Raw genomic sequence first — 16,768 nt, 5'->3', positions numbered from 1 at the left:
TCATGTCAAGGGGTTATATACACCACATTCCAAATTATTATGCAAATTTACATTTAGTCATTTAGCAGACACTCTTATCCAGAGCGACTGATATATGATACATTTCTCTGATTTTCCTAAATAGTCGATGCAAAAGACAGTGAGTATTAAGTCATCATCCATTAGGCCGGGTATAATTCAAATTTTATTGAACAAAACTCCCAATGATAACAGTATTTTTTTCAAAAATAGAAAAACTAAAAATGAACTGTTCCAAATTATTATGCACAACAGAGTTTCAGAACATAGGTTGTAAGGAACTGAAAATGGTCATTTGTTGAATTGGCAGCATTAGGAGGTCATACTTAGGGAAATCAAAAGCTATTTCAATCAAAAAACATCTTAATAGGGCAAGTTACACGTTAACATAGGACCCATTGAACGCATCCATTGAACTTGTGAGTTTTTGGAGAGTTTCTGTTGAATTTCTTTGCGGGATGTCAGAATAGCCTCCCAGAGCTCCTGTTTTGATGCGAACTGCCTCCCACCCTCATAGATCTTTTGCTTGAGGATGCTCCAAAGGTTCTCAATAGGGTTGAGGTCAGTTGAGGTTCTCAATAGGGTTGAGGTCAGTTGAGGTTCTCAATAGGGTTGATGTCAGGGGAGGATGGTGGCCACACCTTCTCCTTCTCTTCTTTCATGCCCATAGCAGCCAATGACACAGAGGTATTCTTTGCAGCATGACATGGTGCATTGTCATGCATGAAGAGGCACAGTTCTTCCTTTTGTACCATGGAAGAAAGTGGTCAGTCAGAAACTATGTATACTTTGCCAAGGTCATTTTCACACCTTAAGGGACCCTAAAGGGGCCTATCAGCTCTCTCCCCATGATTCTGGCCCAAAACATAACTCCACCACCTCCTTGCTGACGTTGCAGCCTTATGGGACATGGTGGCCATCCATGAACCATCCACTACTCCATCCATCTGGACCATCCAGGGTTGCAAGGCACTCATCAGTAAACAAGACTGTTAGTCTTCATGTATTTCTGGGCCCACTGCAACCGTTTCTGCTTGTGAACATTGGTTAGCGGTGGCCGAATAGTAGGTTTATGCACAACTGCAAGCCTCTGTAGAATCCTACACCTTGAAGTTCGCGGGACTTCAAATACCTGTTTGCTGCTTTGTTATGGCATTTTAGCCGCTGCTCTCTTAATCCGATGAATTTGTCTAGCAGAAACATTCCTCTTTATGCCTTTATCTGCACATACCTGTCTGTCCTCTGAATCAACCACAAATCTCTTCACAGTAAGATGATCACCCTTAATTTTTTGTTACTTTTTTGTTTGTGACTTTTAAGTTGGGACAACCTGATCACATTTAAGAACTGCTGTTTAATGTTCAAAATCCAGTTTAACCTGCCCCCCCCCACCACCATGCAGCCTAGTCAAGTTTAGAACAGCATAAACCAGTGCTACTCAAGAGGCAACCCTTTTTTTAAGTGTATTTGGACAGTCAGTTTTCTCAGTTAGGTCAGCCCGGGAATGAAACCATCTCCCACAAAACATTACAGAATCAACTTCATTCAACTGCTTTAAAAGAAATCTCAAAACATGGTTGATAATTAACAAAACATTTGATCATTAGTGGGTAAACAGTAGAATTATTTTTTTGCAGTAGAATTCTTTTTTACCACTTGTTTGTATACCCATTGTTCTTTCCCTTCTACCCATGGTTAAGGACCAAGTGGGGCTTGTGTATCGGGACTTTATGTTTGATATATTTTAACTTAACGCCTTTTTTTGGTTTGAATAGCCTTTGTTTCACTCTGGCAGGGGGACTGCCAACGGAAACTAGCCTTTTGGCTATAATTGGGTGCATTTACATTTAATGTTCATAAATGTACACTAAATCATGTCCCTAAATTAAATTGAATGTTTTCATACCTTGTCCAATGCATTTGACACTTTCGGCAGCAGAGGGATCTTTTTTCTTTCCCATATTGCTTGAAACTTGTGGCCTGCTTAATAATGTGGAACGTCCATCTTTAGTAGTTTTCTTTTAAGGTCACATAACATGAAAACTTCACTTTAGCAGGTTATTTAACATTCAAATGAGTTCCCCTAGCCTGCCTTTGGTCCCCCAGTGGCTAGAAATTTGCATAGGTGTAAACCAAGTCCTGGGTATTTTCTCCGCCTTTGAGAAAATGAAAGCTCAAAAACTCGGTTTTGAAAATCCCCTATTGTAACGTATCCCCTATTGTGACGTCACCTCCCCTCTCTCTGCTTTGACAGAAACTGAGCTACGACCATGCAAGTGTTTTTATCCTTGAGAGACATCATGGTTTGCAAACGAACAAAGCATTACATTTGCTCAGTTTGGATGTACAAAGGAAAACAAAAGTATTTTACAGTTCCTTCATCCGAGCCTCTGAAGACCCAGTGTCTCAATTTTATTTTCTCTGGAAATGCGCCGACACAACTTCCCAAAGTTTTGTATGTCTGCGCCAAACATTTCAGCCACGACTGTTTCCTCAACTTGAGCTAACACAAAGTTGCCCTAGCTGAAAAAAAATTCTGGATCAGTACTAACTTTCCTTGGTCCAGCTACAAACCTCGGACAAGTAAATTAACTAACGCTATATAATTGTGTTGCTTTATGGTTACCGAGCTTCCTACTCTTAGAATGTGGCTGCAACATTAGCTCTGCAGCTAACAGCTGAGTTACTGTCGCTCATGTAAAGGTAGCTAGCATCAAGTATTTGTGTGAATACACATGCTGTAACGGCGAGTGTTGTACACTTCTTTGTTATTTGGATAACCATTCTGCAGTTGGTGTTATGGCGCGCGCGATATCCGCCTTTCCCCTCATTGAAATTACTATGAGTGTGCACCTCTGCAAACCAGGGTGATCAGATGAGAAACTGCAAATTTTAGGCATCTTACAGCAACAGGGCTATGAGCCATGCGATACATCCACTGTAAACCTTAGCGCATGGTGCCGCCTCTCTCCTCCTCATGAGCATTTAAAGCTACAGACACAGAAACAGAACGTCTTGAGGAAAGCTCATTGTGGGACTGCTCGTAGTGGCTGTAATTATGCACCAGGTTGAATTTTGGGAAAGAGACTTCAGATACAGTATTAGGGGACCACTAAGGCTTATATAAAAGCATCCAAAAACAGCCTGTCATGTGACCTTTAAATTGGACTCACCTGGCAAACTAATTAGCACAGGTGTCTGAGATTGATTTCAGTGCTCCAAAGAGCCCCGAGACACAATACCATCCATGAGTGTAATTGAAAAACAAAATAAATGTTTATGACATGTTTATGACACTGAAATCCAATTTGCATAATAATTTGGAACACGGTGTATGTATATATATATATTTATGATTATTTTGTCGCATGTCCCATACAACCTTTTCATATACAATTTGGTCCACATCCTACCCTAAAAAACTGGCCATGGTATTTCTAGCAAGATACTTGCAAATGCTTGTCAATTGTCAGTGCATTCAATGTTGCAAACATTTGGCATACAGTTTTTGGGCCTTTTTCATCTGCCTTAAAAGCTCCATCACTTTGAGATTTGGCTCAAATCAACATATTTTCATGCCTCTCTCTAGTTCCTATTCTTTGAAAACGGAGATGGTCTCATGGCAAAGACTCACAGGCTTCTCTTTACACTCAGTAAAGAAGTACTCCCACCTCTCTTTAAATTGTCTGCGATATGTGTGATAGTATATGTTTGGTTTCACTGGGTTGAAATTGCCACTCGTATGAAGAATTGATCATCTACTACATAGTTTTCCAAAAGCAAGCTGGATGTCAAGCCGACACACACCTGAGGAGGTTTTTCCGCCACAAAAATGCCTTCCATGCATGCACTCTTTATTGCACTCACCTTGGCTTTGCCCTGGAAGTTGAAGGTGAGCACGTATTCACCGCGCCGTGTCTCGCTCTGTCGCACCAGGAACACACCGTGGCTAGCCGTGCCCCCTGCCAGCACCAGCTGCGCTGCCTTGAGGCGAGACAGTGTACCGTGGAACCACTGGCACTCACTCAGAGGGTGCTCCACGGCCTCGGCCACAGCCTCGTCGGAGAACAGGAAGGAGCCTGAGGAGGAGGAAGCTGCTGATTAACCCCTTTGCTCTTCATGCTAACTCATCCTAGCTCTTTGGCCAGCTCAATGGTTTTGTCAGTGGCTCTCAAACTCAAAGTTCTTTATGTCAGGCCCTCTTTTGAAAATAGAAAATCAAACCCTAACCCACCCCTCCACACAAAAAACGAGCAGTAGTACTCACCTGTGGCATCTGGTGTCTCTGCAAAAGGTGTACCTAGACTTGCCCCGCCACCGCGGCTCTCTGATTCATCGAGAGGGGCTCGGGGCGGTAACTCTGGTGGGAGAGGGTCCTTCAAGGGGGAGGAGCCACCGACACCTCCGTAACACACTGCACCGTGACGCAAGCAGATGAGAGGAAATACATGACAAGTATTAGATTCTGTCAATGTGAGTAGAGGCCCTTCATGGGAGATTTGTTGTGTTTGGTGGGCAGTTGTCAATCCTACAGCATTACTGGGATTCTAGTGTCAATACACACCTTGGGAGAGGCGGTCCCCAAACTCAGGCGTTGCACTGATGTCCATCTGCCCCCCCCATACACCTTCATCCTGTTCACTGTAGAGAAAAGAAAGGGATTTTAGCAAGATGGTCCTAGTCTGTCTGATTTGGATCTAGTCCTTTCGGATGTCACAGCATGGGCAGTGAGGCTGGGTCTGGTCAGCAGGTTTGGTCTAGTCTCCAGGCTGGGTCTAATCTCCAGACTGGGTCTAGTGCCCAGACTGGGTCTAGTCTCCATGCTCACCTCAGGCAGATGCCGTTCCTGATGTCACTCAGCCATGCCCTCATCTGAACAGCATCTCGCGTCTCAATCACGTACTGCGCCGGCCCTTCCAACTGACAAACAGAAAACATGATCAACACTAGAAGTGCTAAACTGGTTTACCCTACTCGTCGACAGGGGGTCAAATTACCTCCAAGTCTTCAGACAGGGACATTGTTCCTGACACGTCAAGATCATTAGATGGCGTCTTTCATTTCTGTGTTGTTAGTCTGTAATTATTTCATTAGAATGTTTGTTGTCTAGCCCTTCAATCATTCAGCAAAATGTAACTTTTTTATAGCCTATAGTATGTCACACATATTGTGTTTAGACTGCAGTTGGTCTATAAATACATAGTTTGATATTATCAACCAGTGGCAATTTCTTTAAGACTGTAAGGTAAGCTCAGCTTCCCCTAACATAAAAAATAAATCATGGTCAAATATAGTTGCAAGCAGCAATGAGGTGTCCAAGCCAGTAAAGCAGGTAACATGAACGAAAAACATTTTAGACATCCTCAGAACAGGGTTCTGAGTAAATGCAGCTTTGATTCACCAAAGATTTGCTGAGATACGACCCAACTTCCTGTTTGCCGGATTTTGATTGGCTTTACCGATCAAACCGTTTTGAAAATCTAAGATAATTTTGATAGTTTGTGTGAGGATTAGGGATGAGATAAGAGTTTAACAATTCCGATTTCTTATCAATTTCTGCTTATCAATTTGATTCCTTATTGATTGTCTTATCGATTCTTATTGGGCAAGGGGAGGAAAAAATACAAAAAACTGGTTTATTGTTGGAATACTGCTTCAGCATTCTAAGTATTATTCTTTGAATCTTTATTCAACTTCTTCTATTTCTTCCGTGACACCCTTAAGCGCCTTCAATACTTCAGCTATTAAAACCATTCAACTATCAAAAAATTCTGCAGTTTCAGACATAGGAGATAGAAAGCTGAAAAGTCATAGCAGTCTGCAAATTTTTGCCACCTAGAGGTGAAATGGCATGACCTATTGGACCTCTTTAGAACAGGGTCCCTCGTCCTTATACAAAGTTTGGTGTCAATGCAGTAAAGAGGTGCTGAGATATGACCTCACTTCTTTTATGGTGGTTTGGTTGACAACTTTGATTGGCTGTTCCAGTCAAAAGGTTTAGAAAATCAAAAAAACATGTGATGTCTTTTGTGAGGCTTGGTCTGAAGAGTGCCTGTGCCAACTTTATAGGAGGGGTAGCGAAAAATACTTAATATTCCCTTTATCAAAATGGCGGCCACATCAATTTGATTGGCTGTAACTAACAAACGATTTCGAAAATCAGAAATCCATAGTGTGGCAATCCTGTGGCAATTTTGAAGAAGATTCGACAGAAATTGTAGGAGTAGTTAAAAAAATGCTTTTCCTCAACATTCGAAATGGAGGAAAATCTATATAACTGGGTATGACGTCATAGTCTTGGACTCGTCTTGATTCAGGGAATACAACAATACCTCATTTTCGAAAATGAGACAAGTGGGTCAAAAGTAACATGTGTAAACACATCTCCAACTTTGACCCATTGGTGGCGCTAGACGGTTTGAAGTGGAGACAAAAAACTTGGTGACATTGATGAGGGGACTGGCCCCAAAGAGTGTGCCAAATTTCACAACTTCTGAAACTACGGTTCTAGGGGCTGCCATAGACTCCCATGGCAGAAGAAGATGTATAATAATAATAACTAGAGAGGGTACAATTTCTGGGGAAATTGTAGGGTGTGCTTGCTTGCTTCGGTTCCAGAGGGATCCGTATTTAAATGACATTTTTACAACTGATATTTCTGTATATTTTACATAAAAAATGCATAGCCTACTTGTTATTTATAAAGATGACATAGATTTAAAAGTAGATTTTTTTCTGGTCATTTACAACTCAAGAGTGAAGAGTAGGCTAGAATGGAATAGTTGTTTTCTCATTTCCCCTGCAAGAGGGAATGGTGATCAGCAGCCTCAATTGAATCAAAAGGAATACATTTGGCAGACCGGTGTAAAAATAGACCTAATCTCTATGACTTACACGTCATTTTAAGTTTTTCCCTTCTCGTGATATTTTCAGGCATATAGCCTAATCATATTGCATTCATTCATTAATAAAGAACCCCCTTTGAATCTTATTTTAACAACAACGTTACCAGCAGTAGCTATCTCAGATGGAATCGCGATTCAAATAGTACCATCTGCTAACTGAAAATATGCCCCCAAAAACTTAAATAAGCTTGACATTTATATAGGGGAAAATCCCTCATTCATGAAAATCTCAGTGGTAGCGATCATTGTCAGTAACAAGGCAAAATGCGATATAGCCCTGTATGGAGAAGCTGCCCCGGTAAATTGTACTACTTCAGTACAGTACTAGACTGTGTTCGTCTTGGTAGCGATTGTGTTGGTTGAATTCGATATAACGTTCTGTTGTACAGTTTAGGCTGATATTAAATTATCAATTAATTTTTATTTTTAATCTTTAATTTTTATTATCAATCTTGCTTACTGTTACATAGTGGGTTAAGCGAGGGGAGTTTCTATAGCCTAATAGTGCATTGTGCGCAATATAATATAGGGGCCTGTGCCCCAGTACAGTTTTATGTCTAAAAACGCCACTGACTAAACAGTTAATATTAGACAACTAGCAACTTTCACTCTGATAGAACTAGAACAAATAGTTTAGAAACATGTATCTAGTTATAGTTAATATTTTCAAAAAATTCTGGGACATTATAGACTATGTATGCATGCCACGGATTAAAAGGCTTGGTAGTCAAAGCTAGGTAGACACAGAGCCATATAAAAAGAGAGTTGGGACACTTCCATAGACTTCCATTGTAGTCTAATCGAAGAAGGTAAAGCGTGTCATTTGCGACCTATAGTCCCAAACATTGTATTTAGCAGCATTTAACCCCATTGATCAACAACCAAGTGAGCGATGAAATGGAGGTTAATGCCTTTTGCCTTGGCATGACCCCATATCATTTTGCAAACAATGCAAAGGCAGAGTAAGGTAAGGTCTGTGCTAAAAACTTCACAACTAAGTTTGGAAACGTAAATTATAAACACTCTCACCAGTTGCTCGCTTGCAACCACAACCAGCACTCAAGAGACACGCTCTCTTCAAATTGTCACCAACCACCAAGAAAATCCAGAGCTCTTGGTGTTTAGAAGGCAGGGTTTTTCCTGCATAGAGAAAATTTTGGCGTGCGCCAAAGTCGTTTTCCCAAGCGCCTATGACAAATCCCTAGCGCCTAAGGCAAAAAAAAAGTCAGCAATGAAGGAGAGAAAAACGCGTGCAATGCATGTCAGCCAATATGTTACAAATACAAAATGACACCGCAGGTTTTGCTTGCTCTCTTCGCGTCCCAGCCCCCTCACTCTGATTGGTCCTCTGGTTTGCAGCGAATTGAAATGAAACTAAGTGTAACAGACATGGTATTGCAAGTTCCGTCAGAGGAATACGGGCCACTGTCCGCTCCGAATGGGAGTCGAACTCACCACCTCTGACTTCCCAAGCGCCACCACTACCAACTACGCCAACGAAAAGCTAGCAATTCATTGACGCGGGTGGCCTGTTACATACTTGAGGAGTGAGTTTCACCACACACCGGCTACATTTACCCCTCAAACTTACTCCGGCCAGCTAGCTGATGCTAACCTAGTGATCCGGGTCACGGCACCAGTGTAACAGACGTGGTATTGCAAGTTCCGTCAGAGGTATACGGGCCACTGTCCGCTCCGAACGGGAGTCAAACTCACCACCTCTAGTATGTAACAGGCCACCCGCGTCAACAAATTGCTAGCTTTTCGTTGGCGTAGTTGGTAGTGGTGGCGCTTGGGAAGTCAGAGGTGGTGAGTTCGACTCCCGTTCGGAGCGGACAGTGGCCCATATACCTCTGACGGAACTTGCAATACCACGTCTGTTACATAAGCATAGTACGGAAAATACGAAAATTCTGTTTAGTTATTTAGAAGCAAATTTGCTTTTAAAACCAATATTCAGCTGCTCTAACGCCCGTAGGCGTGCACCAACGTCCTGTGGTGTAACGTAAATCATGAACGAAAAAAATACATTAGATTTTTAGACAAACAGGAATTTCATTTTAAAGCACATCGAGTCAAGAACAGGAATAAAAAAATATTGAAAGTAGATTTTTTTTTGGTGATTGCAAACCAGGCAGGCGCGAGGCCCCCAATGGCGCAAGGCACTGTGCGGTCGTAGAAAAACTGTTATGCTTTGTATTATGACTGTCATTAGATCTGTAAGCCGCTATTGTAGTGCAGGCGTGCATGTGCGGCTCTTTGCTATGGTGCGTTTGTGTGGGCTGTTTATGCTGGATTGGTTAGCCACCCCTGTACTAAGCGATCAAAGGCTTGGCTACATTTTAATAAAGCCAAAGATAAGGACGAAGCGACGTGTAATATACGTTCGAAGATCATTTCTTGTAAGGGGGGGAACACTACTCCTCAACGTTGTGCGTCAGCTAAAAGTAAAATACATTCGACTGTCTTTGAGAAGCAAAGGTGCCAACTCCAGCTGCCGGCCAATCCTCCTCCTCCACCCAAGATATGCATGATGAGCGCAGTCAGCGCGCCCCAACTTCGTAGCAAGTATCCATCGTTGACAATAATAAGCCTCAATAAAAAGAGCCAGGGTTCTACAGTGCAACTATTTCACTCACATATGCCCCTAAAATTTGATGTGTGAGGGAACCAGATTTTTACAAGCACAGTCATTGTGTGAGTTAAGACTAGCCTCCCCCGCCCCGCTGCTGATCATTCAAAACATAGTCACCAGGAGCATGGCTCTGTGGGCTGCTTAGACATCTTGTTAAACAATAACACAGACAGAACAAAATAGGGATGGGAAAAGGAAGGTTTGGGGGGTGGTTAGTTGGTCATTTAGCTATATCAGGTGCCTTTTGTTTTCATAAAGTCTTGAACAATGACGGCTTGTCAATGTCACTTTTTGTCAACCAACCAATCACAGTCATTTATACTAGTTACTCATCCAGGTTGTGGATAGTACATCTGTAGTGGACAATTGTAGATTAAGCCAGAGCCAGGATCCATCCTTTTATCCAGCCTCCTCCTGAGAGCAACACGTTCCCCTTCTTCTATTTGACATCTGTTTTACTTAAGTTATTGTTGTAAATGTTGTTCAGTAATCTTGTTTACATAAAGTGTGGCGTGGGTTGTGTGGGTGCTGCTATATGTTTAACATTTGCCAAAATCATTCATTTAGATGGTGGTTAGCTCAAGCTTACCCCAGAAAAGTATCGATAGTGGTATCGATAAAGACTCGGATCGTTAGGCAGTCTCGAAAATTGTATTGATATTGATAAAAAAATATTTATCCCCATCCCTAGTCAGGACCCACAAGTTGAGAAACACAGCTTTGAACTACATGCACCTTTGTCTGCCTGGGTGTCATGAGGCTACTCCTGTACTTCCTTTAAATTCTGCGTGTCTTAAAAGCATGTGTAAACCAGGATACGGGTATCCTCGCATATGCCTCTTGGTGAAATGGCAGCAGTAATCCGAGCAAGACGAAGACATAGGCCAAGGAGATGAGCAGAAAGTATTTTTGAGAGAAGGATCTCACTTTTTCAGTTGAGTGAACACAAAATCATTAGATTAAGCAGCCATGCAATGTTACACTTACTGGAATTTGTAATTTCGGTCCAGATGGCATTTTTTTGTGTCGGTGTGGAATTCCGGCCTTGTATAATATTTAAATTCCATTTTACCTCATGGGAATGTAAGCAGATCAAGTTTCGATGGGTTGTTTGCATACCTGGACCAAAATGAACCTTTTAGGGTGAGTACAACTTTTTGCCTTGGCTTTGTTTATATATTGGTCACCGGACAAAGACATTGACTGTATTTGCTGTTGCGACTTGATATTGAAATGGTTTATTTCAATGGAGGCACAAGAATCGTAGCTTTCCAATTATGTATCATGTGTAGCAGTCTAAGACAAATATTTGTTAGAATTTAGTGCGTCGTAACTGAGGGAGGGAGGGGCAGCGTTTCTGACTTGCGGGCGCGACAGGACCAAAAACAGGTTAATATTACACTGATAAAGACATGCTGATTGATGGTTTTAAATATTTTATTAAAATCATAACAGAGTATTCACAGGCCCGACCAACAACCTCCAACAGCTGCCATAGTTCAGCTCAAGCCTAGCAACCTGGCAACGTGGACTCTTCTGAACGTACAAGATGGTGAAGATATAGCATATATGAAAAATTCACTGACACAAGCATTCATAATTGTCTTGGTGAAAGAAATATGTGACCAACATTAATTAATTATTTTTGATCTAGTCACAACATCGAGTTGGAGGCAAGAATTGGAGGCCAGACCAGCGACAGACTGCTATCAAGGGCTAATGTTTTTTAGAACTGTAAGGCTGGGTGTCACCCTACTCCCACCTCTCATATTCTCAAATCTGTAGTTTCTGGACGGAGTCTCTGCTTGATAGGTTTCAAACCTCATTGCGTAACTTACTGTGGCATTGCTAGTCATATGTTGATAATCAAGGGTCAAGATGTGGTCTAATTTGGTTGTTCTTGTGTATAAAGGGAATTGTAAAGCATTGTTCTTTGGATTCTTCATCTCTTGAGGGCATCACATCAGCTCTGGCTTGTCCTACTCCTTCCTCACTTCTTGCTTTCTCTCTCTGGTTAACAATAATCAAGGTAGAGTAGGTACAAGTCAACCTTCATTTTGTGCCTTGTTATTGATTGCATTCATTTGCAATGTTCAAATAATATCTATTTCATTTAACCTTATTTTGAAAATTTTTGCTATGATTTACCTGCAATTTCCATTGTATTGTCTTAAATAAGTGCAGCTAGTTCTGGCAGGGCAATCGGGCAGCGCGCGTCAGTCAGTGATCGGGGACGTAAGGCGTCTTACTCCACCTTCCTTACTCCTCCCACTACCACACCCATGCCAATGTGTTTGTATTCCTGCGTTGTCGGTTGTTGCTTTCGCCTGTGTTGCTGTGTCCGGCTCTTGCGATCCGGGGGTGGCCTGTTGTTGTTGGGGGTGTTTGCGGGAGGTTTCGGGCATTCGCCTGGATTCGCAGCCTCTGACAACCACCCCGACAGCGGTTGCGACGATGCAGGTAGCCAGGCCCGGCGTAACTCGCGTCGGCTCAAAGATCGCCTACTACCAGGATTGGCGGTTCAACGCATCCTGGACTCTACTATGTCTTGGTCGTGTCTCTTTCCTTGAGTGTAATCATGATGAACTGCACGTTTGTGGAGTGCTGCAAGGCCGCTCCTTTCTTCTTCCTTCTCTTCCCGAACGGTGCCCGCTGAGAATGCTCTGGTCCAGGGAGGAATACCCGGTGCTGTTGGCCCCTCTGGACGTCGAGGTCTCTGGCGGAAACGAGTGCTCGGGTCGTTGCGCTGGAGGAGGGGTCGACGACAGTGGTGGATCCGCCGATCCCCGTTACTGCTTCGGAGGCGCTCCCGTGGCCTTCGACTTCGCATTGACTTCAGGGGAGGAATGACGTGGTACCGTGTCTTAGGACACCACCGGCTGGTAATCAGGAATGGCGAACCCGAATGAGAGGGTTGTGTATCTGCGGCTCTTTAAATCGATTGTATTGCTTGATTGCCATGGCATTCAGTAGTATACGCTGTGCAACGGAATACTCGGATTTCGGGAATGTATTAGCCGGTGCTTACGTAACAGCTTGCCAATATTGTTCATTGTAATTTTCTTTATTTCAGGGGTGCGCACTGATCAATAGAAAGTGTATTGAGCAGTTAGCCAGAGACGCTAAATTCGTCTGCTGTCTCCGGGCAGATGTTAAGGCAGCCAAATTACTTCAAACGTCAAATACATACTAAGGTGAAATATGGTATCCCTATATTATCGGTTAACCAGTTGAGTAGCGTCACAGTATCTGTCTATCGTCGTGTGTGGGCCCACAGCGTAGACTACCATCTCGGATGAGTGACTTCGGACATTTCAAATGAACGTCCAATAGACATACGGTTATCAAGCTCTATGCACTACGCTGGTGTGGCAAAACATATGGGCCTCTGGCAAGAGGGTACCGTAACGGTAAACACCAGCGTCTAGCGTTGCTAGCTACGAGTGTCATGCTAGGTACTTGCCGGAAGGAACAAGCTAGCAAGCTGTGGGCCCCACCGTACTCATGCTGTGGGAGCGTGGGGATAATTGGACTCACGCATCTAAGTTTGCGGAGTGTGGCTATGCAAATCGTTGCGGGTGTATTTGACGTGTGATGGGCCGTCAGAGTGCCCCTACGCTGTGGCTATAGGCTAGTGGGTCGATGGGTACTGTTGCACCATCGCATGAAGGTACGTCTATCTGCATACATGCTTTGAAACTGTCAAGACAGACATTCCAAGTCTCCCGGGAGTTCCGGGCGGGAGAAGCCAATATTCAGATTCACCGCGTGTACAAATGCACTACTATATTGAATTGTATTTGATATAAAAACTGAATGAGATTAACCCCACCTTTCTGAGGTAGTTTGGGAAGAACCCTTGGACCAAGTGTTGATTTAGTGTTACTAGTGGTAGTGCTGAAAATAATACATAAATACATTGTATAAGGTCTGGGATTTTTTGGGAGGTAAAACATATATACTGTACATTTCAATTTACAAACTGTAGTCGAACCATCATTTTAGGTGTCTGAATCCAATAGTACTCAATATACTCCGATACAGACATTCCACGTCTCCCGGGAGTTCCCGGTGGGAGAAGCCGCCACCCGGAAATGGGTCTCTGCAGGTTGGGATGACTGACATCATCAGTGTTAATGTGACTGCGGTACATTGGTCATTTAGCAGACGCTTTATTCCGAGTGCCAATATTTAGATTCACCGCGAGTACATAGGTTATCAGTTACGAGAAACCAAACGATTGCAACGGTCCCTCCCGTCTCTGTTCTGAGGGACTGGATTTAACTCTGGCATTCACATCTCAAGTAGACAGCTATTTCTCAGGCTGCCTGCAGGTCAACGACCGGTGGTCCGCGCATTCTGCTGCATGCCTCTCAGTGGCACCTAATTGGCGTCAGTGGGCGGCAGCTGTAGCCTACTCTCGGTGGTATCGGCCGCCGCAGCGGCCCGCACACATCGACATGCTGTCGGTGGCTCCATGTTGGATCCTGGTAATGAGCACCAGTCGGCATCGTGCACCTGCTGGACGATTGTCAAGATGTTCCGTGATCTCCACCCGCGCTGCCTCTAGGTGTCTCGGCATTTCCTGATAGCGTTTCATGCGGGCGTCGTTACCCTCGGAGCGTGTCCTCTGCGTCGTGGTGGCCGCTCGGGCACCGCTTCTATGCATGCATCGTGCCCCAGAGTTCGTGTCCCGTCTGTTGGACTTCTCAACCCGTGCTAGTTTTCATGATGGTGTACACGACTGGTGCGGTCGGATATACGTTCTGGGTGGGCTGTGCGGCCTTTGGCGCGGCTTCGGGTATTTTATCACGATTCCATGGAGTCGTCCTGCGCCTCTTTAGGTTGGTGGGGGTTATCGAGCTCTCCGGACAAGGCCTTGTGGCCACGGGGTTACTTCCTGGCTCTTGAGACATATCTCACGGCTTTACATGAATTGCATTCCATCGTGATGCTTGTTATTGCTTAGGAAAAAGTTTACTGTTATAATATCGAAGCAAGGTCCACATCATAAGGAGGTCTGTGCATATCAATCTAGTCAGACTGCTCACTTGCAGACCAGAGTGTGGGAATCTCATTGCGCACCGCATTCTTTCAGGCTATAGAGACGGTGTGGCGCACTGTCTTGTTCATTTCAGGAGTTCCGATAGGCAAGCATGCCGCCATTTCTCGGACGGTGCTAGACCTTAGGCCGGGGTGAGTGCGCGGTGCACATGTAGGCCTATGTTGTCTGCCGGCGAATACATGAGGACGTTTTTCAATCCACACTGATGGATGAAGGATGCAACTTTGTGGTCTAAGCAGGGGCAATGAGCGCACAGCGCAGACGTGTTACACACTGGTTGGGGTGTTCAATTAAGGTGTTTGGAGCCCACAGCAAGCTGCTGAACGGGCCAAGAGAGCAGAATTCGGATCAAGATTACGTCTACTATCATCTACCCATCTTGCACATAGGCCACTGAGGGTTATGTTGGTCGAGGGCCACTTATGTGAGCCTTCCGTGACATTGCTTGTCATAGGGCTATGCTCTTCAAATTACTGGTGTCCGACTGATCAAGGGTACTGGGGCCCTATACCGCGATAACACTCGAGTCAGTGTTTTCACAACCTTTTAATGTTTCACGGTGTGGGGAATTCACCACTATTGTGCAGTGAACGTTTAGTGTCCTGAACATTCCAACCTGATACTTTGCAAGGTGCCTCTATTGTGATTTCTCGATCTAACTGCGTTTTGTCCACTCTCCTATGTCACGCCGTGTCGCCCGGGGTGACGCCTTCCGAGTCCCGCCTTCCGAGTCCCTGTTGTCACTGATGCCGGCAAGGCCATGACGAAATCCTGGTTCGCTCAACGATTCGCTGTGGGCTGTCCCAGGATTGGTATACATCGCAAAGCTTCCGGATTGGGGCTGCCACCTGGGCATCTTCAAGTGCCTAGCCACGCTGGAATGATGGGGACTGGTCGTCCTCGGCTTACGAGCGCCATGTACGCCCCAATGCCCTGGACATCGTAGGAGTCCAGAGATCTATGAGCTTGACGTGAACGAGCTTGCGGCCATGTGGTCAAAGGACTAATCGCAGTGTGTCAATACACGAGCCTGCATTACAGATGGCGACTGGGTCGGCTTGTTAACCCACAACAGTAGAATATCTCTTTAGATCTCGGTTTAGGCGTGGTGATCCGCAGACGTGCTCTGATCTGGTAGCTATCAATCATAATCCATAGTGTCTGAATCGAGATATCTCTAGAGATGCCCTGGACTCCAGGGAATGGCGGGTGCTCTGCCGACACATTTGTTTATCTCATTCTCACATAGGAACACTGATGGTACAACATGCGCCTCACGTACATCTTTGGGGTTGCCGACGGGCGCTAGAGGAATGGGTCTCTATAGACAGCTGTAACTCTGCCCTGTATGGATGAGAGGTTACCGGATCACAAGCATTGTAGAATGTCTCTGTAGATCTTGGCTCAGCACTGGTGATCCGCAGACGTGCTCTGATTTGGTAGCAATCGATCAGAATCCAGCGTCCGAGTCAAGATATCTGCGGAGACACCCTGAATACCGGCCAGGGAACAGCAGGTGCTCTGCTGACACTAGTCATTCTCACTAGAGAAGCATATCTTCGTGTTCCGGCGTACATGCTGTCTTTGTGTACATCCTGATGGGTTCGCTGACGGGCGCAAAGAGGGGCAGCTCTCTGGAGGTAGCTATCTACCCGATGTCGGATGAGAAGGGTACCGGGGAGATGGTCGGTGTATTTGGCTTGTCGCAGGTTCACCTTCCGTCCAGCACCGGGTCTGGACGGGATGTGCGCGTGGGACGGCTCGGTAAACCGCACATCAGATGGTATGTAACGCGATGGATATGCACACATAGTCTTAGTCATCGTTAATGTTAGCATGACCCCCGCATCCAGAAAACGCTTGTTTTTGCCACTAGTACGTACGTAGTGGGATGTCAGGGGGTCCTCCTGTGGCTCAGGAGCAGTGGCGCTCCGCTCTACACATAGTCTGCATGGCGGAGTGGTGGCGTGTGTTTGGGGGATTATATCTCTATTGTTCCCTGCCTCATCTGTCATGTATGTGTTGCATCAAGGAGGCAGGGAGTGCTTCCCTTAGATCATCCACTCCGCCAAAGTAAATCTACATGTCCATGTCATGTAACAATAAATGCTCAAATCTAATACGTGATTGTCTTGACTGAATTAT

At 44.6% G+C, this 16,768-nt stretch overlaps 1 protein-coding gene across 1 annotated transcript in view; it reads right to left on the bottom strand.

Annotated features, from left to right (window-relative positions):
• The window catches only part of sh2b1 (SH2B adaptor protein 1), a 40,899-nt gene that overhangs the window by 8,547 nt on the left and 15,584 nt on the right, over positions 1-16,768 (bottom strand). The window contains exons 4-7 of the mRNA XM_047037546.1: positions 4,847-4,938; positions 4,583-4,659; positions 4,286-4,432; positions 3,886-4,097 (exon numbers count right to left, since the gene is read on the bottom strand). Coding sequence (XP_046893502.1) covers positions 3,886-4,097; positions 4,286-4,432; positions 4,583-4,659; positions 4,847-4,938 — 528 coding nt within the window. The remainder of the gene's footprint in view (positions 1-3,885; positions 4,098-4,285; positions 4,433-4,582; positions 4,660-4,846; positions 4,939-16,768) is intronic.

This window comes from Hypomesus transpacificus, chromosome 17, assembly GCF_021917145.1.
Source record: "Hypomesus transpacificus isolate Combined female chromosome 17, fHypTra1, whole genome shotgun sequence".
Lineage (NCBI taxonomy): Eukaryota > Metazoa > Chordata > Actinopteri > Osmeriformes > Osmeridae > Hypomesus > Hypomesus transpacificus.
This window is presented reverse-complemented; position numbering and strand designations above follow the sequence as displayed.